The sequence below is a fragment of the Pelophylax lessonae genome, assembly GCF_965119305.1.
Source record: "Pelophylax lessonae genome assembly, chromosome: 9".
In the NCBI taxonomy this organism is placed as follows: domain Eukaryota; kingdom Metazoa; phylum Chordata; class Amphibia; order Anura; family Ranidae; genus Pelophylax; species Pelophylax lessonae.
Window position 1 is genome coordinate 21,665,471 of NC_138776.1, and position 25,185 is coordinate 21,690,655.

Below are 25,185 nucleotides of genomic sequence, written 5' to 3' on the forward strand. Positions count from 1 at the left end.
ATGCTTTTCCCCCGGTCCCAGTGATATTCAAGTTCCTGCAGAGACTCAGGAGAGAGAGGGTAGAAATCATAGCAATTCTTCCGTTTTGGCCAAGGAGGCCCTGGTTTCCTCTGCTGCTCCAACTGAGCTTTCGGGATCCTGTTCCCCTGCCATTCAGGTCGGACCTTCTATCTCAGGGTCCAGTGCTGCATCCATGCCCAGCGCAGTTACATCTCATGGCATGGTCCTTGAGAGGGAAAGACTAAAAGCTCTTGGCTGTCCAAGTGCGGCAATGTCCACAATGATGAGTGCCAGGAGACCGGGCACCAACAAAGTCTACGAGAGGATCTGGTCTAAGTTTGAGGATTACATGTCTAATGAGTCCGATTTCATCACTAATCCTAAGATCCATCACATTCTGGGGTTCCTCCAGACAGGCTTAGACCTATCTCTGGCTGTTGGCTCTCTCAGAGTACAGATCTCAGCAATCTCTGCCTTCACGGGGACCTCATGGGCAAAACATCCTCTGGTCCGGCAGTTTTTCAGAGGTGCGTCAAGAATGAGACCTCCCAGGAAACCCAGGTTCCCCAAATGGGACCTTCCACTAGTCCTTGAGTTTCTCTCAACAACAGTTTTGGAACATGGAGATTCCTTCTTCCTTAAGAATCTGTCTATGAAGACGGCCTTTTTAGTAGCCATCACATCGGCTAAACGTGTCTCTGAAATTAGTGACCTAGGTTGCAAAGAACCTTTTCTGACATTTTTTCCTGATCGGGTTGTCCTGGTCCCTATGCTAGGGTCCAATCCGAAGGTAAATTCAGTTTTTCATGTCAACCAAGAGATTGTTTTACCTACATTCAAGTCTCAAGATGACCAGAGTACCCATCCGTTGGATGTGGGCGAAGTCCTTCAAACATACTTGAAGTTCACAGCTTCCTTTCGCAAGTCAGACTATCTATTTGTTCTCTTTTATGGAAAGAACAGAGGCAAGAGGGCTTCTTCCAGAACAATTTCTAGCTGGATAGTTCAGACCATCCAGTGGGCATATAGAGCCAAGGGACTGGCTCCTCCGGAAGTGGTGACGGCTCATTCCACCAGAGGGATTTCTACGTCTTGGGCGGCTTCCCTTCATGTTGCACCAGATGTCATTTGCAGAGCGGCCTCATGGTCCTCAATTAACACTTTCATGTCACACTATTGTGTTGAACCTGCTTCTTTATCCTCAGTTGATTTTGGTTCAAAAATTTTGTCTGTTGACGGTGCAAATTAAACCTATTTCTGTTTGACCAGCAGTTGCCCACCCGGGTGTGTATGGCTAGTTATTTCCCATACGTGTGCTGCCATGGAGTCTGTCAGGAAAACGGAAAATTTATATCAATACTTACCGTAATTTTCCTTTCCTGATAGAACTCCATGGCAGCAGGAGTTCCCTCCCATCTGCTGGAGTAGTCTATATATGGAACACGGCTCCTGGCTTGGAGCAAAAAATTATGGGAGTGGGGTCCTATAGGGTAGGAGAGGAGGCGGAGCCTACCCATACGTGTGCTGCCATGGAGTTCTATCAGGAAAGGAAAATTACGGTAAGTATTGATATAAATTTTCCGTTTTTTGTCAGTAAATTTCAGTAATATACACTAATTGAGATTTTTTTTTTTTTTTTTTATCAAAGGCATGTAACAGAATGACAGTAAACAGGGCCCTCTAATTCCTCCTGTATTGAATTGTACTGTAACTGTATTGTCTTCCCTCACATTGTAAAGCACTGCACAAACTGTTGGCACTATATAAATCCTGTATAATAATAATAATAATAATAATAACTTTAGCCAAAATTTAATGTGTGATCTGATGGGTGTCGTGGCTTATTTCGTAAATGTTAGAAATCATGATTTTGATGCGTTTCTCTAACTCTAACCCCCAACTCTAACCCTAACTCTAACCCTAACCCCCAACTCAAACCCTAACTCTAACCCCAACTCTAACCCTAACCCCCAACTCTAACTCTAACCCTAACCCCCAACTCTAACCCAAACTCTAAACCTAACCCCCAACTCTAACCCTAACTCTAACCCTAACCCCAACTCTAACCCTAACTCTAACCCCAACTCTAACCCTAACCCCCAACTCTAACCCTAACCCCCAACTCTAACTCTAACCCCCAACTCTAACCCTAGCCCCCAACTCTAACCCTAACCCTAACCCCCATCTCTAACCCCAACTCTAACCCTAACCCCCAACTCTAACCCCAACTCTAACCCTAACCCCCAACTCTAACTCTAACCCCCAACTCTAACCCTAACTCCAACCCTAACCCCCAACTCTAACTCTAACCCTAACCCCTAACTCTAACCCTAACTCTAACCCCCAACTCTAACTCTAACCCCAACTCTAATCCTAACTCTAACTGTAACCCTAACCCCCAACTCTAACCCTAACTCCAACGCTAACCCCCAACTCTAACTCTAACCCTAACCCCTAACTCTAACCCTAACTCTAACCCCCAACTCTAACCCCAACTCTAATCCTAACTCTAACCCTAACCCCCACCTCTAACTCTAACCCTAACCCCCAACTCTAACCCTAACTCTAACCCTAACCCCCGACTCTAACCCTAGCCCCCAACTCTAACTCTAACCCTAGCCCCCAACTCTAACCCTAACTCTAACCCTAACCCCCAACTCTAACCCTAACTCTAACCCTAACCCCCAACTCTAACCCTAACCCCCAACCCTAACTCTAACCCCCAACTCTAACTCTAACCCCAACTCTAATCCTAACTCTAACTGTAACCCTAACCCCCAACTCTAACCTCCAACTCTAACTCTGACCCCCAACTCTAACCCTAACTATAACTCTCAACTCTAACCCTAACTGTAACCCCAACCCCCAACTCTAACCCTAACCCCCAACTCTAACCCCCAACTCCAACCTTAACTCTAACTCCCAACTCTAACCCCAACTCTAACCCTAGCCCCCAACTCTAACCCTAACTCTACCCCCGACTCTAACCCCCCAACTGTAACCCTAACCCCAACACTAACCCTAACCCCCAACTCCAACACTAACCCTAACCCCCAACTCTAACCCTAACTCTAACCCCAACTCTAACCCTAAATCTAACTTTAACCCCAACTCTAACCCTAAATCTAACCCTAACCCCAACTCTAACCCCCAACTCTAACCCCCAACTCTTTCCCTAACACTTACTCTAACTTTAACCTTAACTTTAACCCTAACTCTAACCCTAACTCTGACTCTAACCCTAACAATTACCGCTAACCCTTACTGTAATGCTAACTCTAAACATAACACCTAACCCTAACATGCAACTTTGGACACATGAAGGTTCCTGCACTACTTTGATGCAACTTGAGTGCCAGAGAGTGCAAAGTCCCATTAAAGTTGCACTCCATTAACAGAATTGTCATACTTTCCTATTAGGAAAAAAAATTGAGATGAGTTTTTTTTTTTTTGGCTAATAGGAAAGTATTACAGTTCTGTTCATGAGTGCGACTTTGAGGCAACTTTACACTCTCACTCAACTCATATCAAAGTCAATTTAAAGTTGTCTAAAGTTGCATTTTAGGGTTAGAAAGAAGGGCGAGGGTTAGGGTTAAATGTTAGGGATAAATTCTAAGCCCAACCCTAACTCTAAAATGTAACCATAACCCTAACATTTATCCCTAGCTCTAATCCTAACTCTAACATTTACCCTAACTCTAACATTTAGCCCTAACCCTAACATTTAACCCTAACCCTAACATTTAACCCTAACCCTAACTGTAACTCTAACATTTAACCCTAACCCTAATATGTAACCCTAACTCTAACATTTAACCCTAACCCTAATATGTAACCCTAACCCTAACATTAAACCCTAACTCTAACATTTAACCCTAACGCTAATATTTAACCCTAACGCTAACTCAAACATTTACCCTACCTCTAGCAGGTAACCCTAACTCAAACGTTTAACCCTAACCCTAACATTTACACTAACTCTAACATGCAAAGCTAACCCTAACTCTAACATTTAACCCTAACACTAACTCTAACTCTTACCAAAGATCTAACCCTAACTCTAATCCCAACTCTAACACTAATTCTAACCCTAATTCTAAATCTAACTGTAACCCTAACTCTAACCCTAACATTTAACCATAACCCTAACTCTAACCCTAACCCTTACCCTAACTCTTATCCTACTTTTAACTCTAACCCTAAGTCTAACCCTAACTCTTACCCGAAATCTTACTCTAACCCTAACCTTAACTCTTACTCTAACTCTAACCCTAACTCTAACCTTAACTCTAACCCTAACCTTAACTCTAACCTTAACCTTAACTCAAACCATAACCCTAACCTTAACCCTAACTCTAACCCTAACTCAAACTCTAACTCTAATTCTAACTTTAACCCTTACCCTAACTAACCCTACCTCAAACTCTAACCCTAACTGTAACCCTAACCCTAATTCTAACCCTAACTCTAATCCCATCTCTAACACTAACCCTATCTCTAACTCTAACCCTAACCTTAACTCTGACACTAGCCCTACGTTGACATGTATGACAAGGGTCTTCTGTCTTTGAGAACGCTCCTTGTGGGAGATGTAGATTACGTTTCCTCAGTGACGTCACGTCCGGCTGACTTGGGAACGCAGGTTGGAACGCACGCGGAGAGCGGAAACCACGCCGGTCCCCAGACTAGTTGAACACCCGGGATCCCCACTGGACCAATAACAATGGCTGTGATCACTATAAGAATAGAAGAGCCTTTAGCCTGGTGTTCTGCCAAAAACTCCAACTTGCCGAGAAGTCCAACAACATTACTTCCGGTGACCACTTATTCATAGAATGGCGGCAGCCTTTACACTCCGGTACACGCTATAATGAGTGGATATTGTTAGTCGGAGTTGGAGTTTTCGGCACAACACTGGCTAATGAACACTGTCACCTTCAGGCTGCAATGGCATCTACAACGTGACATGTTTTATCATTGTAATTGTCAGCTGCAATTACAGTACTAATATGTAAAAATAAAAGAAAAAGGAAAACCGTTTTTAAATCAGTTTTTACATTTTTGTGCTTTTGTCAGTCAGTTTTTTTTTTTTTTTCTTTAACAGTGCATTAAATAAAAAGCCGTGTATGTTCTTATAAGGAAAGGGGGAGCGGGGGGAGGGGGGGGGGGCTCAAAGGAATAAGTCAGCGGAATCACACTAGGGAAGAATGTTCATTATTCTCACAGAGAAAAAAAAAACAAGACGAGGACTTCTTTTTATTTCTAAAGCTCAAATTGGAGACATGGAATTATCTGCCGAGGGGCTCGGTCTAATCAGCTTCCTATTCATGATCTATTTTTAAAAGAAAATCGCAGGTATTGTAATAGATCCACAAACATCCTATTGAATGGGTTGTGAATATCTCCGGCCGTACAACCGATGAGACCAGAACCCGACTCTCTGTATTCTTGTCTGTCCAGCAAGGACAGACGGGGGACAATCCAGCAGAGATCCGGAGTTCCCATTTTCCAGCTGTATATGGATGATGTTCATGGAGAACAATGGCGGACATGTTTGACACTGAGCACTTCTACGCGGTGCCGGGAGAAAATCATCCAATGCCCAGGGCTAAGATAGGAACCTGCACACCCCCCCCCCCTGCACCCCCACAACCTCCCGCCGATTGGACACCCCAAACCCCCTTCCACCGATAGGTGGAGGAGGGGCAGGGCCAATTGCAGCGCATGCCAGAATGTTGATGATGTTTGAGGTACACTGCAGCAAACTGAAACATTTAAGATCAGTGCACAAATATTGGGCTACCAGCGGGGAAGGAAAAAAATATCCCTGGGTCTTTGGTGTCAGGAAAAAAAATGCCCCTGCATCGATGGTGTCACAAAAAGGAAAAATGCCCGAGTCAGTGGTGTCACCAGAAGGAAAAATAATCCCTGGGTCTGTGGAATCATAATAAGAAAAAAATGTCCCTGAAAAGGAAAAAAATGCCATATTCAGTGGTGTCGCCAGAAGAAACAATGTCCCTGGGTCTGTGGTGTCACAGACAAAATGTCCCTGCATTGGTTGTGTCACCGGAAGGAAAAAATGCCTGACTTCCTGAGTCAGTGGTATCACCAGAAGAAAAATGTCTATGGGTCTGGTGTCACCGTAGGAAAAATTGTCCCAACATTGGTGATGTCACTGAAAGGAAAAAATGTCTAAGTCAGGGGTGTCACCTAAAGAAACAATGTCCCGGGGTCTGTGGTGTAACTGTTAGACAAAATGTCACTGCATTGGTGGTTTCACAAAAAGGAAAATAATGCCTGAGTCAATGGTGTCACCGGAAGGAAAATAATCCCTGGGTCTGTGGAATCATCATAAGAAAAAAAAAGTCCCTTAAAAATAAAAAATGCCTTAGTCAGTGGTGTCTACTAAAGAAACAATGTCCCTGGGTCTGTGGTGTCACTGTTAGACAAAATGTCCCTGTATCAGTGGTGTCACTGAAAGGAAAAAACACCTAAGTCAGTGGTGTCACCAGAAAGAAAAATATCCCTGGGTCGGTGGTGTCACTAAAAGAAAAAAATGTCCTTGAAAAGAAAAAAAGCCAGAGTTAGTGGTGACACCAGAAGAAACAATGTCCCTGGGTCTGTGGTGTCACTGTAAGACAAAATGCCACTGCATTAGTGGTGTCACAATAAGGAAAAAAATGCCCGAGTCAGTGGTGTCTCCAGAAGGAAAAATATCCCTGGGTCTGTGGAATCATCAGAAGAAAAAAAAAAGTCCCTTAAAAAGAAAAAATGCCTAAGTCAGTGGTGTCACCTAAAGAAACAATGTCCCTGGATCTGTGGTGTCACTGTAAGACAAAATGTCCCTGCATTGATGCTGTCACTGAAAGATCAAAATGTCAGAGTCAGTGGTGTCATAGTAAGAAAATATGTCCCTGTATCAGTGGTGTCACTGAAAGGAAAAAACGCCTACGTCAGTGGTGTCACCAGAAAGAAAAATATCCCTGGGTCGGTGGTGTCACTGAGAGAAAAAAATGTCCTTGAAAAGAAAAAAAGCCAGAGTCAGTGGTGTCACCAGAAGAAACAATGTCCCTGGGTCTGTGGTGTCACCATAGGGAAAATATCCCTAGGTCTGTGGTGTCACTGTAGGACAAAATGTCCCTGCATCAGTGGTGTCACAAAAAGAAAAAAATGCCCGAGTCAGTGGAGTCTCCAGAAGAAAAAATGTCCCTGGGTCTGTGGAATCATCATAAGAAAAAAATGTCCCTAAAAAGAAAAAATGCCCAAGTCAGTGGTGTCACCAGAAGAAACAATGTCCCTGGGTCTGTGGTGTCACCAGAAGAAACAATGTCCCTGGGTCTGTGGTGTCACCAGAAGAAAAAATGTCCCTGGGTCTGTGGTGTCACCAGAAGAAAAAATGTCCCTGGGTCTGTGGTGTCACCAGAAGAAAAAATGTCCCTGGGTCTGTGGAATCATCATAAGAAAAAAATGTCCCTAAAAAGAAAAAATGCCCAAGTCAGTGGTGTCACCAGAAGAAACAATGTCCCTGGGTCTGTGGTGTCACCAGAAGAAACAATGTCCCTGGGTCTGTGGTGTCACCAGAAGAAACAATGTCCCTGGGTCTGTGGTGTCACCAGAAGAAAAAATGTCCCTGGGTCTGTGGTGTCACCAGAAGAAAAAATGTCCCTGGGTCTGTGGTGTCACCAGAAGAAAAAATGTCCCTGGGTCTGTGGTGTCACCATAGGGAAATGTCCCTGCATTGGTGGTGTCACTGTAAGACAAAATGTCCCTGCATCAGTGGTGTCACAAAAAGGAAAAAAATGCCCGAGTCAGTGGTGTCTCCAGAAGAAAAAATGTCCCTGGGTCTGTGGTGTCACCAGAAGAAAAAATGTCCCTGGGTCTGTGGAATCATCACAAGAAAAAAATAACCCTCAAAAGAAAAAATGCCCAAGTCAGTGGTGTCACCAGAAGAAATGTCCCTAGGTCTGTGGTGTCACCAGAAGAAACAATGCCCCTGGGTCTGTGGTGTCACCAGAAGAAACAATGTCCCTGGGTCTGTGGTGTCACCAGAAGAAATGTCCTTGGGTCTGTGGTGTCACCAGAAGAAACAATGTCCCTGGGTCTGTGGTGTCACCAGAAGAAACAATGTCCTTGGGTCTGTGGTGTCACCAGAAGAAACAATGTCCCTGGGTCTGTGGTGTCACCAGAAGAAACAATGCCCCTGGGTCTGTGGTGTCACCAGAAGAAACAATGCCCCTGGGTCTGTGGTGTCACCAGAAGAAACAATGTCCTTGGGTCTGTGGTGTCACCAGAAGAAACAATGTCCTTGGGTCTGTGGTGTCACCAGAAGAAACAATGTCCTTGGGTCTGTGGTGTCACCAGAAGAAATGTCCTTGGGTCTGTGGTGTCACCAGAAGAAACAATGTCCTTGGGTCTGTGGTGTCACCAGAAGAAACAATGTCCCTGGGTCTGTGGTGTCACCATAGGGAAAATGTCCCTAGGTCTGTGGTGTCACTGTAAGACAAAATGTCCCTCTATCAGTGGTGTCACAAAAAGGAAAAAATGCCAGAGTCAGTGGTGTCTCCAGAAGAAAAAATGTCCCTGGGTTTGCGGTGTCACCAAAATAATAAAATGTCCCTGCGTCGGTGGTGTCACTGTCGTGCTCCCCCCTGTGAACAGGCTCTCGGGGTTTACATCCACTTTGCAGCTAAACTTCCAGAGTTGTGCGTTTAGAAGAGATTGGCTTTTGTACAATGAAAATGAAAGAAATAAATAAAATCGAAGTAAAATAAATAAATAAAAAAAATGTTTTCCTTCGCTGCCCTAACTGTACTGAGCCAATCAGGATCCGGCGCTAGGATCAGCGCTGTCTCCCCTAACGCAGATTCCTCCTCGCCGGCAGTTGTGTTTGTTCAGTAATTAGCGCATATTTTATGGCGCCCCTCCGGGAATACGCGATTCTCCCATTCTGTTATTTATGAGATTACGGCTTTATTATATTTTTTAGATTTTTTTTTTTTTTTTGTAGAGAAATATCTCTTGGATTAACCCTTTATAGGTTTATTTGGGTTCAATAGAACATACAAAGAATGAAGATTTATGACTCGCGGATGTCTAATACCAGCAGGGATGAAGGAACCGAATTGGATCCCAATTGTGGGTCAGCAAATCTGAACAAATTGCCGCAATTTCTATACTGCGGCAGGTCGGCTCTGTCCCGCGAAACAGCATAACTGTGTGTCACTTCGCAGGACTGTGAGCGGGGGCGCGTGTGCCCTGTGCCTCCGGAAGCGCACGTGGGCACCCATTCGCCACAGGGATAGCTGATCTGCGGGTCCAGCCGGCACCGGCGATCTCTCCCCGTGGAGACAGAACGGCGATCTACCGTTGTAAACACGGCAGACCGCTGTTCTGTCAGTGCTGAACACAGGGATCCTGTTTTCCTCTTATTTAGGAACACAGGTCCCTGTGTTCATTCCAGAAGCCCATCCCCCCACACAGTTAAAAAACACTCCCCTAGGCTCACATTTAACCCTTTGATAACAACCAATGACTGTGTGGCCTCTAACGTCCTAGCAACCAGTTATGTAATCGGTTGCTAGCCTGCACAGTGTCCTTGGTTGCTAGGTATCTGGTGGCTGCTAGCATCCTAGCAACCCACAAGGAGGGGGGTGAAGTCCCTGAGCAGGAAACTGTCACTGTTACCAGTGGTAGTAATGCTGAATGCATGATGACTTCCTGCACCAACAGAGGTTCGCTTCTGCGGGCGAACAGATTATTTGTTTCAGCAAACAGCGACGATCCAGAGTTCATGGTCATCACAATCTACAACCCATCCCTAGCTGTTAGGAGGAAGCAGTAGTTCCATCCATCATTATGTTGATGGTAGTCTTCCATACATGAAGTATTGCACATCTGTAGCCAGGTCCTACCTGTGACATTCATGCCAGACCCAGGTGTGCCTCCCGTTTCTTGGGGTGAAGTCAGACCTCCCAATATTGTGTATCTCTGATGAGAAGCGGAGCAGTCTCCGATGTCCGTACGGCCACTGCATGTCATCTGCTGATTTGGACAGACACTCCTCTTCATGGGCACATTCCAGCATGTGAAGGGGACGGTCCTCCAGGTAGGCTGACTCCTGAGCAAGCTGTGCATTCAGTATGAGGTCTGGAGCATCTAGAACAGGACAGGACCCAGTTAGGTATGAAATTGGTATTAAAGACATGAGCACGTGTCCACCAATCACCTGTTTTTGCACAATTACACCCTAAATAAAGAGCCATTTATACAAACATGTGTAGCACCCTCCTAGGTAGGTGCTAGGAAAAAGCATCTAATTGCTCCTTCTGCTTATCAGGGGAGCTGATCTGTTAGGTTGCCTGTTACATGTTTCCAGGTGTGATTCACTGGGTCTGAGGGAGTGTCCCCACTGCATCCAATGAGGGAGCTTGTTGGACAGTGGAGGAAACCCGGCCAGTGGCACACCAGGTTTTATGGCAGTCCAAGTGGGAAGGCACCACCTGGGATTGACCATAAGTACTGAGGGGACATATGACAGGGCGTCTTTGGCGGGAAGCAGAGTCCCAGGAGGAGGTGGATGGTTGTCTCTCCTCCTGCAGAGTGTGAGGAAGGTGGTCTTAGGCGGTCGGCCTAGTGAACCAGGTGTGGAGCTGAGCTGCAGAGGATCCAGTGAAGCTGACAGCGGAGCTGCTGGAAGAGTCACTCGGGAAAAACAGTGTCCGTGAGTACCAGAAGATTTGCCAAAGGGTCTGCCCAGGAAGGGGACCACTCCAGTCAGGGCGGTCTTTAATATTGATTGGACCCTGGGCAAACATTTTCTTGGGTTCACTTATAAACTATTTGCAGACAGTGCGGGCTCAAGGGGCAGCTGCTTCTGGCCCCACAACATTGACTGGGCCCGGGGCAGCTGCCCCTTTTGCCCTGTGTTAAAGACAGCCCTGACTCCAGTGAAGTCAGGGGATCAAGGAGCTAGCTCACACAGAGAGTGTTACAGTAAAGGGGGTGCCGTGTAGAGAACCCTGAAGCATAGGAACAAAGGGGGTGCCAGGAAGGGCCCTGAAGAGTGTTCTGCAGTACAGTACAGCTTATCTAAAACAGTTCATTAATTACTTCTTCACTGCTAGTGACAAGGTGAAGCAGCGGCCTTGCCGCACTCAGCAGTATCTAGTCGTCCCAGCAAATTGTGCATAGTACATTCAAGTTGGAGTGTCCCACTTATCCCCTTCTCCTATCCAAGTTCTCAATAAAACCAAAACTCCTAGACTGTTTCCTGACTGAGCCAAAGCACTTTGAAAATGTTGAACTGTCATTTTGTTGCTAAGGGTAACCCAGGGGAACCTGTATCCAGCAGCTCCCAAGGGAGTAGTGCTACACATGGCTACAGCTGTGTCAGCTTCATAGTGAAGGATGAGGAACCCAAACCCCGGCCATGATGGGTTAGGGTTGGTATTCAGGACTTACGGTCTGTACAGCTAACACCTGCCGATCGATGACCCCCTCCTCGAGGACAATGAACAACACTGTGGTGACGACACTGCTGAATCGACAGCTCTGTGCCAGAGCAACGCACGCCACTCATGACCACATCCTCTGCGCCCTGAGTACCCCGCCAATACCACGTCTCCTGCAGAACAGAAATAATGTGATGCAGTTTGGATTCTTTATTGGTAGTCATACAGATTCAGAATATATTATTTAATTAAATAATCAACAACGTAGAAGTAGGGGGCTAATAATTGGCTGATAATTGCTACTAGAACAACAACCCTCCTGCTCAAGGTTTGAACCCTCCGCCATCTTGTGCCCATCTCCATGCCAGAGGCCTCCTCACGACATTTGTGGCCATATCCAGGGAAAGGAATGTCCACACAGAAAGTTAGGATTGCTGCACTTTACTGATATTATTTAAGATGGAATTACGGTCACATCACTTTGACATACTAACGGGGTCACTTAACAACATTTTATCAATCAGATATAGCGGACAAACTGCAGCTGTCACATGTGAAAGCAGCACACGGTACATTTTAGTATGCCATCTTCCCTACTGTCTCTCTCTATTCCCGGGGTCATCAGGTAAAAAAACAAGAAAAGAAGCTTGACTATAGAAAATGAATGCAGCCACCAGACCAAGGACCAGGGAGTACCTACAGGGGTCGCAATTGTGACCCAGCCCCATGCTGCAGGGAGCCGCTGCAGCCCCCCTATACACCCGGACAGGAGGACAATGGGGGCAGCTCTATATAGAGGAACTGATCTCTCTATTTTCCTCCTGCTGAATACCCGCTTCTCCTCCTTTCCCTTCCGCAGGCATTCAGCCTGGAGGAAAATGGAGAGAATGGTTCCTCTATATGCAGCCACCCCCTATGCTCCTCCTATCCAGGTTCTTTCTGCTGCACCCCCTCCCCCCGTCCCCATACTCCGCAGCACTGCCGGGTTCCCCCCTCCCATCTCCCGCCGGCTGCTGCCATACCGATCACTGACTATGTCCATTCATAACTGCAGCGTAATAAACTGTTTCCTATGCTTCAGTTTGTGAATGAACAGGAAGCCTCTGTACAGAACTATTCCTGTACATCCCTTCTGTGCAGCTGAAGCTGCAGAGAAGGAAACCGAGGGCTGTGTCCTCAATCACCTTTAAAAGGTAAGATGTTAGGGGTCTGTTTAGACCCCGATATTTCACCAAAGCCCCCCAACGGAGCTCCTAAAAAAAAAATTGTAAAAAAATAAAATGGTAAATATAATGGTAAAAAATTGAAAAAATAAAATAACAAAAATAAAAAACCACTGACACCAGTAGCGGAACTACCAGGATCATAAAGGTTGCACGTGCTCACAGGGAAGGGCCCTGGCCGGAGGTCAAGGGGGCCCTTCATGGTTTCTTGCGCTGGAGCTCTGAAGGTTCCAGTGACGCCACTGCCAAGGACTAAGTATTCTGCATTACAGGCCGTTTTTGGTTTGGGTTTAGATAAACTTTAATACCTGTATCGCATGATTGGCAAAGCCGAGCCCCAGCTGTCGACAAGCGACCATGGCTTCATTCATACCCCAGAGCTCTCCGCACACCGCTCCCCACTTCTTCACACCTTTAATGACCATCTGTACTTCCACCTTCCCCTCTTCACTTGACCTTCCTCCAACCAGCCGAATCTGAAACAGAAGAAGGACAAAGCCCGTCTTACACAGGAGTTCTCATTTTAGCCAAAAGCTAATTATTCTCTTGTGTGAGCTCTTCTCCTGATCACCGCCAATCATTATCGCATTATTCAAGCAATCAGAGAAGGTTGAGGCCGACCGGCTATCACTTTCTGATTAAATACATTCTCATATACTGTATGCTGTATCGTGTTTCATCATTACTTGCTGAATATCATCATCATCTGTAGAATTCTGCGCCATTACTTTAATTATCAGTGATATATATATATATATACTGTATATATGGAACTGTACTCAATACCTTGGCTTTCTGTGAAATTTGACAGGGGTTATAATTATAACATATAATAATATATTTAAAAAATATAATGTAATAAAATATAATACACTTTATGTTTTTATTTACATATTAACATCATTTCAATTATTACAAGCATTATCGTGGTTATTTGTCTTCCTTTATTACTGTAGAATTAAAAGCAAAGGTTTTTTTTTTTTTGTTTTTTTTTTTTTGTTTTTTTTTTTTTTTTTGGTGTTTTTTGTTAGAGTAAGGAAGAGTTATAAGTATACTATATAAAAAAAAATTATTCCATTTATATAAAAAATATATAATAATAAAATTATAATATACAATATAATATAATATACTATAATATAATACATTTTATGTTTTTATTTACATATTAACTTCATCTCAATTAAAAGCATTATCATAGTCATTTGTCTTCCTTTATTACTGTAGAATTAAAATCAAAGGTTTTTTTTTTTTTTTTTTTTTTTTTTTTTAGAGTAAGGGAGAGTTATAAGTATACCATATAAAAAAAAATAATAATAATTATACAATATTTTAAAATAATATATGTATATTTAAATTATATAATATAATACATTTTATGTTTTTATTTACGTATTAACCTCATTTCAATTGTTAAAAGCATTATTATGGTTATTTTTCTTCCTTTATTACTGTAGAGTTAAAAAGCAAAGGTTTTGCTTTTTTTTTTTTTTTTTTTTTGTTAGAGTAAGGGAGAGTTATAAGTATACCATCTAAAAAAAAAAAATTATACCGCATATAAAAAAAATATAATATTAAAATTATAATATATAATTTCAATTGTTAAAAGCATTATTATGGTTATTTTTCTTCCTTTATTACTGTAGAGTTAAAAAGCAAAGGTTTTGCTTTTTTTTTTTGTTAAGAGTAAGGGAGAGTAATAAGTATACCATCTAAAAAAAAAAAATAATTATACCGCATATAAAAAAAATATAATATTAAAATTATAATATATAATATAATATCATATAATACACTTTATGTTTTTATTTACATATTAACCTAATTTCAATTATTAAAAGAATTATCATGGTCATTTGTCTTCCTTTATTACTGTAGAATTAAAAGCAAAGGTTTTTTTTTTTTTGTTAGAGTAAGAGAGAGTTATAAGTATACCATATAAAAAAAAATATACCATATATAAAAAAAATAATATTAAAATTATAATATATAATATAATATAATATAATATAATATAATATAATATAATACATTTTCCTTTTATATACACAATAACAGCATTTCAATTACTATTATATTGCAGGGGTTAAAATGGCCTATTGTCATCCTTTCCTAAATTTGAACAAAAGACAAAACTTTTTACCATTTTGGATGCATAGAAAAGAGAAGCAAGCAGGTGTTGGGAATAATTGCACTTAGCCACATCCGCATCCCAGTAACAGAGAACACTACTAAAATGAGGGGGGGGGGGGGGGGGATTATTCCAAGAGTCCAACCGGGCTATATGGAAATTAACCCCACTCAATAAAAAGAGGGACTTTTGAGGGTGTGGACTGTGCAATGGTGAGCATAAATTAGAAAAAAGAAGAAAAATAAATTTTAAAATTCAATTTATTGTATATACTACATTAAAACAACATAGAACATCAATTGCATATATATAGCATTGCAATTACATATCCGCCAAAGAGAGGACATCTGGCCAGTAGATGTAAATTGCCTGCTGGTGATCCAAACGAAGATGATATGGGACTAACGCGTTTCGCTGAACTATATCTTTAAAAAGTGCTTCATCAGAGACCCTTACAGTTCTTGGCAGACACATAACATGCACATATGAGACCAGATATGTCTTCAATGGCTAGGGTAGAGGGTGCCCCATAGGTACACCGAGGACATTCGGCAGTGGCAGCTTGAGAGTAGACCCCCAGCAACAAACCGGGCTACCTCTCCTGGGAAGTACTGAGCCCTGCAGCCCCGGGCAAAAAAACAGATGGTTCAAATATAAAGGGAACCGCCAAATCAGGAGGCCAGACGAGGTAAGCATAAAATCTCTGTCTGTTAGTATCGCCAGTAACGCCAGTAGTGGCGGCCGCTCTCCACCCTGGAGACACCACTACTGGCCTAATTTATACTCCCCATTGCGCAACCCACATCCTCAAAAGTCCCTCTTTTTATTGAGTGGGGTTGATTTCCATATAGCCCAGTTGGACTCTTGGAAAAATCTCCCCCCCCCCCCCTTCATTTTAGTAGTGTCCATTTTGGATGCAGTAAGGGAGGGTTATAGCCCTGGTCAGGTGTCCGTTAGGGAGAATTCCCTTCACTTCCAGTCCCATAGCCACAACAGGAAGTGAGAAGAAATCCTTCCAAAGTGAGGGAATCCCTGGTTGCCACCAGAACTAGTGTCCCCTCTATTCTTGTTCTGGTATCAGCTCAATTTTTTTTTTCTTATTCTTTTCAGTGATAAGGGTAATCAGGACAAATAGAGAGGGGGGGATCTCCCTAAGAGGGGGACAGAGAAAGGAATAAAAACCTGACAGTGGTTCTAATCCCTCTCCACTTAATCTGAAACAGAAAAAATAATGTTTGCCTCCCTTGTTTAAGTGAATCTTAAAGTGAAAGTTCCTCCTGCCCACCCCTCCGTTCCTCTGCTACATGTATAGCGTATTTTTTTTTTTTATTGTTTTTTTTTATTTACCCTTTTTATTTTATTTTTTTAAGAAAAAGGGTTTAGAGTCACCCCTTATACACATCATTTGCCTAGGTGTGTCTTGTGCCTCCTGGTAAATTTACATCACATATCCCAGGAGGTCTTACTGTGTAATTCACAGAGTAGGAGAGGGGCGGGCCTAGGGGTGCGTCATCGGGAGGCCCACCGCCTGAACCCAAAAGAGCCAGCAGGCCTCTCAATGACATCAGAGATAAGATGGTGGTGCGGGACCAAGGCAGGGCATGATAGGATCTCAGAGAGACAATGCTGGATCCGCTGAATGGGTGAGTATCTGAAATGTGCAGGTATGTGGTACAAACTGGAATCACCATTGGAGGAGAGCACATACTAAGATCACAGTGGGAGGAGAGTACATACAGGGATCACCATGGGAGGGGAGCACATATTGGGATCACTATGGCAGGGGAGCACATACAAGGATCACCATGGGAGGAGAGCATATACTGGGATCACCATGGGAGAAGAGCACACACAGCACTATTGGAGGAGAGCACATACTGGGATCACTATGGGAGGGGAGCACATATTGGAATCACCATGGGAGGGGAGCACATACTGGGATCACTATGGGAGCAGAGCACATACTGGGAATAATATGGAAAGGGAACACATACTGGGATCACTATGGGAGGGGAGCAGGTACTGGGATCCCTATGGGAGGGGAGCAGATACTGGGATCCCTATGGGAGGGGAGCAGATACTGGGATCACTATGGGAAGGGAACGCATACTGGGATCGCTATGGGAGGCGAGCACATACTGGAATCACCATGCGAGGGGAGCACATATTGGGATCACCATGGGAGGGGAGCGCATACAGGGATCACTATGGGAGGGGAGCATATAATGGAATCACTATGGGAGAGGAGCACATAATGGGATTACTATGGGAGAGGAGCACATAATGCTCCATGGGAGGGGAGCACATATTGGGATCACCATGGGAGGGGAGCGCATACAGGGGTTACTATGGGCGGGGAGCATATAATGGGATCACTATGGGAGAGGAGCACATAATGGGATTACTATGGGAGAGGAGCACATAATGGGATCACTATGGGAAGGGAACACATACTGGGATCACCATGGGAGGGGAGAACATATTGGGACCACCATGGGAGGGGAGCACATAATTGGATCACTATGGGCAGGGAACACATACTGGGATCATCATGAGAGGGAAGCACATATTGGGATCACCATGGGAGGGGAGCGCATACAGGGATCACTATGAGAGGAGAGCAAATATTAGGATTACTATAGGAGGGGAGCACATAATGGGATCACTATGGAAAGGGAACACAAACTGGGATCACCATGGGAGGGGAGCGCATACAGGGATCACTGTGGGAGGGGAGCATATAATGGGATCACTATGGGGGTCATAGTGATCACTCACATAGTAGAGTATCCAGGAGCATGTACTGGGATCACCATGGGAGGGGAGCACATACTGGGATCACCATGGGAGGGGAGCGCATACTGGGATCACCATGGGCAGGGAACACATACTGGGATCACCATGAGAGGGAAGCACATATTGGGATCACCATGGGAGGGGAGCGCATACAGGGATCACTATGGAAAGGGAACACATACTGGGATCACCATGGGAGGGGAGCACATACTGGGACCACCATGGGAGGGGAGCGCATACTGGGATCACTATAGGAGGGGAGCATGTACTGGTATCACCATGGTAGAAGAGCACATACTGGGATCTATGGGTTTATTCCTAGACTCACATTAATATTAACACTGCTTTGCAGATCTCTAACTAGGAAATGTATTCTTGTTTTGGCATTCTGCAGATAAAGCCATTGCTCAGCGTATTTTATGGTCTGTTAAGTTTACAGAAAGATGCGTTCAGCGAACAGCCAATTTATTTAATGTTCTCAATGTATTCGGTTGCTAAATGTCGTTCACTGTCATTCATATCACAAGTTTCTGTGTTTTATAAGAAATCTGCTTCACAAGACGATTCTGTTTCTGCATAAAATCAAAGTGAAAAATAACGACATTGTCTGCAGTAAGAACTGAGACTAGCCCATACATCATTCTAATGTACATCGTACTCGCATTACAGTTCATCAACTGCCAGTGAGGATGGAATGAATGGGACTCCAAGGTGTCTGAACGTTCCTTCATAGGGCAAGTCTAAAATTCCCAGAAGCAAGAGCCTAGGGGGGGGGGGGGGGGGGGGATCCTGTAGTCAGAGAATATAGAGGTCTCTGCGCCTGAAAACACCAATTACTTGGCTGTCATGGGGCTCCCGTGGCTTCAATACTTTCTGAGGCACTGGTCTGGTATATGCATAATCAGATATTTCTGAGCTCACTCCTATCTTTCTAATCTAAATGGTTTACAATGGCAGCCTCCATATAGCCCTTCATTCAGAGAGGAGGAGGGGGGGCATGTCTAGCACCGTGTCATCAGGAGGCATGCCGGCTGAACCTGGAAGAGCCAGCGGGCCTGTCATTGACATCACAAACAACATGGCGACAGAGGACCAAGCGGTGGCAGAGGGCAAGAGGATCTCAGCAGGTCAACGCTGGATCTTCTGGGTGGGTGAGTATCTGAAATGTGCACAACAAACTACCTGATAAGCTGGTAAGGTATGCTGATGCCTTAAGAGTTCCCTTCACTGGATCCAAGGGGCCGACAAAAAAAAAAAAAAAAAAAAAAACACGCAAAAATCCCCCCTCCACCAAATGATTTGGACCAGTGCACAAAGCAAGGTCCATAAAGACATGGATGAGTGAGTTTGGGGTGGAGGAACTTGACTGGACTGCAGAGAATCCTGACCTCAACCAGAAAGAACACACTTTGTCCTGGAAGAATGGTCAAACATTTCCATAGACACACTTCTAAACCTTGTGGACAGCCTTCCCAGAAGAGTTGAAGCTGTTATAGCTGCAGAGGGTGGGCCAACTCAACATTGAACCCTACGGACTAAGACTGGGAAGCCATTAAAGTTCATGTGTGTGTAAAGGCAGGCGTCCCAAAACACCCCTCCTAGCACAAGTCTTCTACCCCTCAAATTTTCCATTGGAGCACAAAATGTCTCTCCCCCGCACTCCAAATCCACCCTCCCAGCATAAATTCCCCCCAATCCCCCCTTCTAGCACAAATTTTCCCCATCCCAAATTTTCTCTCCTAGCACAAATGCCCCCACCCTCCCTATCATCCTTACTAGCACAAATCCCCCCCCCCCCAAAAAAAAAAAGAATGTAAACTGTGTTCAAACCACACATGCGAGGTATCATCGTGATCGCTAGAGAGTGATAATTCTGGTCCTAGACCTCCTCTGTAACTCTAAACTGGTAACCTGTAGACATTTTTAAAGCATTGCCTATGGAGATTTTTAAGCTCCAAAGTTTGTCGCCATTCCATGAGCGTGCGCAATTTTCAAGCATGACATGTTAGGTATCAATTTACTTGGTGTAAGATTCTCTATCACATTCTAGAAACAAATTGGGCTAACTTTAGTTTTCCTTTTTTGAAATTCAAAAAAGTGTATTTTTTTTCCAAAAAAAATTGTGTTTGTAAGGTCACACAAATACGGTGTGAGATAAAGTATTGCAAGAATCTCCATTTTATTCTCTAGGGTCTCTGCTAAAAAATATATATATAATGTTTGGGGGATTCCAAGTCATTTTCTAGCAAAAAATACTGACTTTAATAATTTGTAAACAACATGTGTCAGAAAAAGGCCTGGTCGTTAAGTGGTTAAGGCAGGGGTCTTCAAACTATGGCCCTCCAGTTATTCAGGAACTACAATTCCCATCATGCCTAGTCATGTCTGTGAATGTCAGAGTTTTAAAATGCCTCATGGGACGTGTAGTTCCGCAACAGCTGGAGGGCCGTAGTTTGAGGAACCCTGGGTTAAGGTATCATTCTTTAGATCAGGCAGTGAAAGTGATCTGAGTGACTACAGCCACCTGATCCCTTTTAGGCAGCAGAAGGGAGTACCCCTCCCCCCCACCACTGCAGCTTGTCAGCTTACTGGGCTCTCTTGTCCCACTGGGGAGCCCAGTACTAACTTGAGCGGTCACATTGAATGCCCTAGTGCCCACATTGAATGCCCATTGAATGCCCTAGTGCCCACATTGAATTCCCATTGAAAGCCCTAGTGAGAGAAACTTCTGTTGTTCCTCCCCCCTCAATGTTGAGTGATCTCTTTATATATATTCCTGGCATTACATGTACATATTGTATAGATACACATATACTGTAGATGATAAGTCGGCACATCTCCTCACCTGGCTGTTGTACCCCATTTCCGGGACATGACATCTGACGCCGACATCTTCTTCGTGTTGGCACCCCGCTATACTGGCTTCTTTGAACTTACATTCAATGATGGACTTCTCCTGTCCCGTGCAGAGCACTTCATTCATATGGATTGGACCCATCCCTGGAATGGGAAGAAATCAAGCCTTGGGTGAAACAAATATGTTAGTCTCCCCACCTAAGCCTGAAGATGAACGTTCCACATGTGTCCCGAGGATCACATGAATCATTTAATGTCTGTAGCACCCTCCTAGGATGCCAGGCAAATTTAGTTTTTGGCTTCATTTTTAGTCAAGGGAGCAGTGATTGATTGATTGTTTTGGTCTGGTCAGGGCTTCCTGTGCTGAGAGTTTGATTGCTACCCCCTGCATCTGGAAGATGCTTCCAGAGCATAGGGAGGGAGATTTAAATGATCAGCTGGTCAGGCCCCAGTCAGTCCATGGGAAGATGCATCCAGAAGGTGGCTGAGGAGGTTATAAATGTGCAGGTGGCCTGATCAGCAAACATGTGCAATTCATTTCGTTCCGAATTCGTTTTCGGACGAAATTCAGCATCTTCGCTCATTTGTTGGCATCCAAATGAACAAAAGACTCTTTTGACGAATGCATATGAAAACAAATTGTCAGAAAGAACAAAAATCTGAAAGAACGGAAACCTGAAAGAACAAAAATTTAAAAGATCGAAAAACCGAAAATACAAAAATCGGAAAGAGCGAAAAAAGATTCAACCTCCAAGTTTAACGAATCAATTGCATTCAGATCATTTTCTTTTTCGTAATTTCATTCTTTCCGACTATTTGTTATCGCTGAATGTAAAGAAATAATTGATGAATGCGTATTTCTTTTAGATATATTCGGATTAATTTGATTTTTGGATGAGCGAGCAGTGTAAGGCTTCTTTCACACGGCCGCTCAGTTTATTTCCTCCGTTCAGTTTTTTTTTTTTTTACAGACACGGATGACACTTGTGTCATCCGCTCCGTATGTCCGCATATCATTCCATCCGTTTGCGGATGATATACGGAATGTATGTCTATGGGGATTGTGGATGTCAGCGGATGACACCGCTGACATCCGATTTTGCGTCCTTTCCGTTTTTTAAACGGAAGAAAAATTGGGTTCTGTTCCGTTGTGTATATATATATATATATATATATATATATATATATATATATATATACACACACACAATATATATATATTATTATTTATTTTACCTTTACAATCACTTTAATTGACCAAGCTTAAGTTAGCAGCTGATTGGTTTCTTTGCACAGCGGCACCAGATTTTATTCTCTCCGGTTTTAGGAAATCAACCCTCAAGAGTCCAAATAACTAAAACAGACTTGTGTAGACAGATCTTGTAAGGCAGTAAATAAAATCCCCAACCATATAGAGATGTTCTCAGTGTCAGGATAAGTATGGAGCTGTGCACGATTTTCCAGGACTGACAGCCTAACCAATTGTTTAGGGAGTTAGTTGCAAAATAAGCTTTATTCCAGTCACTTTCATGGGATACGATGACAAAAATTAAAGGCGATCCATTCCGTTGAATAATTTGCTGCTATTTCTAATTCACTCCCGGCTGAAATAAATAGCGGGCCTTTCTTGCAACACGAGGATAATGAGGAAAAATGGCAACCACCAAACAGATAATAAACTCTGTGTTAAGATAAAAGCATTGTGCGTGAGAAAGCATTTCCAAGTAGAAAGAAAAATTAATGGCTAAAATGTGATTTGATAAATAAATAAAAAAATGTGTATCCTCGGGGATCTCAGTGCCCAGAGAAACAAATATTAACAGCGTTACTCCTCCCTAACATTTACATAGCGCAATCTAACAAACGGAGATATTTCTGCATCTCAGCTGCTGCCAAGACTAATAGTTTACTGCTGGCCTAATTACAGGCTCACTAACAAGTATGATGTTGGCGTTGTAATTATATTCTCGTAAAATGTTTATGTTAATTCATAACGTTTTATCGGCCATATTAATAAACTGTGTTTGGAAGTCTGTTATTAGGAGGAATAGTTTTTATTAGGAAGTTGTTTTCTTACCTTGACCCAATTGGGCACCTAAAATGGCTTCTTTGGCAGATCCGTAACCAAGCTCCCGGCAGACCACGCTGGCCGAAACGAGGTTCCACTTGTCGTCACATATGGTTCCCCACTTCCCATTCCTTAACACCTCTACTCTTCCTTCTCCGGCATGGGGGCCAGACCTCAGTCGTACCAGGGGCTCCTGAAAAATACAACGTTTTTCCATATTTCTTTCCTTACAGGAATTCATATACACAAGTCCATAATAGATAATGATATACAATGTGTAGCGCTAACATCAAAACACAATATATAAATGATGTGAGACATGAATCAATAAAATAAATAAGGCAAACATTTGTGACTCTGAAATCAAACAAATAATGTCAATGAAATCACCACAAAATGTAAAATTAAGTGGTGACTAAATTAGTCCATATATCAAACACATGCAACACTTGGTGAAATGAACCACAAGTCCCAGTAGAGATATAATGGATAGGAGGCCTTATCCCAGCGTGGATGGAAATCAGAAAAAACACCCGTGGGTAAGATGTACAAAAAATGGCTGCTTACCAGAAGCAAGGGGCCCCCAAACTAATGGGTAGACCATATGCACAATAGATACACTGATGATGCAATCGGCAATGATCGATCCTCACATCGAACACCAATGGGGGGGGGGGCAGGCCATATGCAGAGTTGTATAAAGTACTCGAAACCCATACTTGAGTAAAAGTACAAGTGCTCGATCAAAAAGTGACTTGAGTAGAAGTGGAAGTGCTTGATCAAAAAGTGACTTGAGTAGAAGTACTAAAGTATTCAACATTTTTTGTACTTAAGTATTGCAAGTTGTTTTTTTAAACATTTTGCTACTCAAGTACTGAAAGTAAAAGTACCAGTAGTTTTTTAAAAAAATTGCTACTCAAGTACTGAAAGTAAAAGTACAAGTACTGTGTTATGTAGTTATTAAAGAAAGAAGTCAAAAGTTTATTAAAGTTAAAGTTATTAAAGTTAAAGTTATTAAAGAAAGAAGTCAAAAGAAGTCAAAAGTACACATGACATTATACACATTTTTTTGAGATTCATGAAACCTGCCATCTACTGTTCTGGCAGTGGTTAATTTTTATAATTGTAACGAGTAACTATGCAGCACCAAAAAAAAAATATCGGAGTAGAAGTATTGAAATCATCGAAAAAATGTAGTGAAGTAAAAGTGGAAGTAGGAGAAAAAAATTCTACTCCAGGAAAGTACAGATACCGCCTTTCGGTACTTAAGTACAGTAGTGAAGTAGTTCTACTTAGTTACTATACATCTCTGGCCATATGTGCAACAGAAGATGAAGGTACAAGGCAACAGGATGCACCAATAATAACTAAAAGTCCGGATGAGATAGGCATGTCATACACAATGAACGAGAAGCAGACCGTGGCGTCCCGCGTTCACAATACAAAGCCGGCGTCCAAGGTGGCGTGGTGACGTCACGTCTGGTATCGCCCGACGCGTTTGGCCAAAAACAGTTCTTTTGTTATTCTGAAGGTATCTCTTTTTTTTCCTCTGTGCCTCTGTTCTGAGTGGGTATTAGATGGTGTCTGCCAGACACTAGGGATCTGCACTTGTAAAGGCTTATCCACTGTTCGGATTGTTTACAAGCAGGGATACAACGTAGCAGTGTGTTTGAAAAACCAAGTGGTGCTGTCTCAGCATCCTATCGCCACGCCCTACCGCCCCGAGAAGAAGTCATAATAGATAATGGTGGGTCTTGCAACCTCTGCGGGTCAAAGATCTGCTCTTCGATAATTTAGGAAGGAATATTTTAGAAGGTTCCATATTCTGAACCGGTTTGGTTTCCCATCGTGAATATGGATATGTGTGGGTGAATTATTAGTTAATTATAGCACCACATCCGTTAGTATTTGAAAAAATGGAAAACAAGGATTCACAGGACTTTTCAGGTGCGACAATAACAAGTAACAAAGATTCATTAAAAATTCTGTACTTATTAGAGAATTCAGTTATAATATCCATTATGTATCCATATAAATCTATATAGAGTGCCTTGAAAACGTATTCACACCCCTTGAAATTTTCCACATTTTGTCGTGTTACAACCAAAAACATAAATCTATTTTATTGGGATTTTATGTGATAGACCGACAGAAATGGCGCTTTTCCACTGCATGGAACCGAATAGTTCGGCTCGCTTTTGCGCTTTTCCACTGCATGGTACCGCATGGTACAGTGTAGGAACGGTTCGGTACGGTACGGCAGCGCTTTTCCACTACATGGAACCGAACGGTACGGCTCGCTTAAACAGTACCACCTCGGTCGTGGTTCCAAGAGGGCCGTACCGGTACCATATCCCACAATCCTTTGCATGCAGCCTTGACTGTTTGTCACTACTAGCCACTGATTGGTCGGAGAATCTTTATCCCACCTACTTACTATTAATGGAAAAGCAAACCGTACCAAACCGTACCGAACCGTCCCAACACCGTACCATGCGGTACCATGCAGTGGAAAACCAAACCGAGCCAAGCAGGGCCGAGTGGAGCCGAGTCGGTACTTGCAGTGGAAAAGTGCCAAAAGTGGCACATAATTGTGAAGCGGGAGGAAAATGATAAATGGTTTTTACATTTTTTACAAATACAAATCTAAAAGGTGTGGCG

General features: G+C 43.2%; 1 protein-coding gene across 1 annotated transcript in view; it reads right to left on the reverse strand.

The window, feature by feature from the left end:
- The window catches only part of LOXL4 (lysyl oxidase like 4), a gene marked incomplete at its 5' end in the record, with an annotated part of 151,957 nt that overhangs the window by 26,892 nt on the left and 99,880 nt on the right, over positions 1-25,185 (reverse strand). Inside the window, 5 exons of the mRNA XM_082268366.1 lie at positions 9,912-10,155; positions 11,461-11,623; positions 12,982-13,149; positions 20,446-20,600; positions 22,534-22,717. Coding sequence (XP_082124492.1) covers positions 9,912-10,155; positions 11,461-11,623; positions 12,982-13,149; positions 20,446-20,600; positions 22,534-22,717 — 914 coding nt within the window. The remainder of the gene's footprint in view (positions 1-9,911; positions 10,156-11,460; positions 11,624-12,981; positions 13,150-20,445; positions 20,601-22,533; positions 22,718-25,185) is intronic.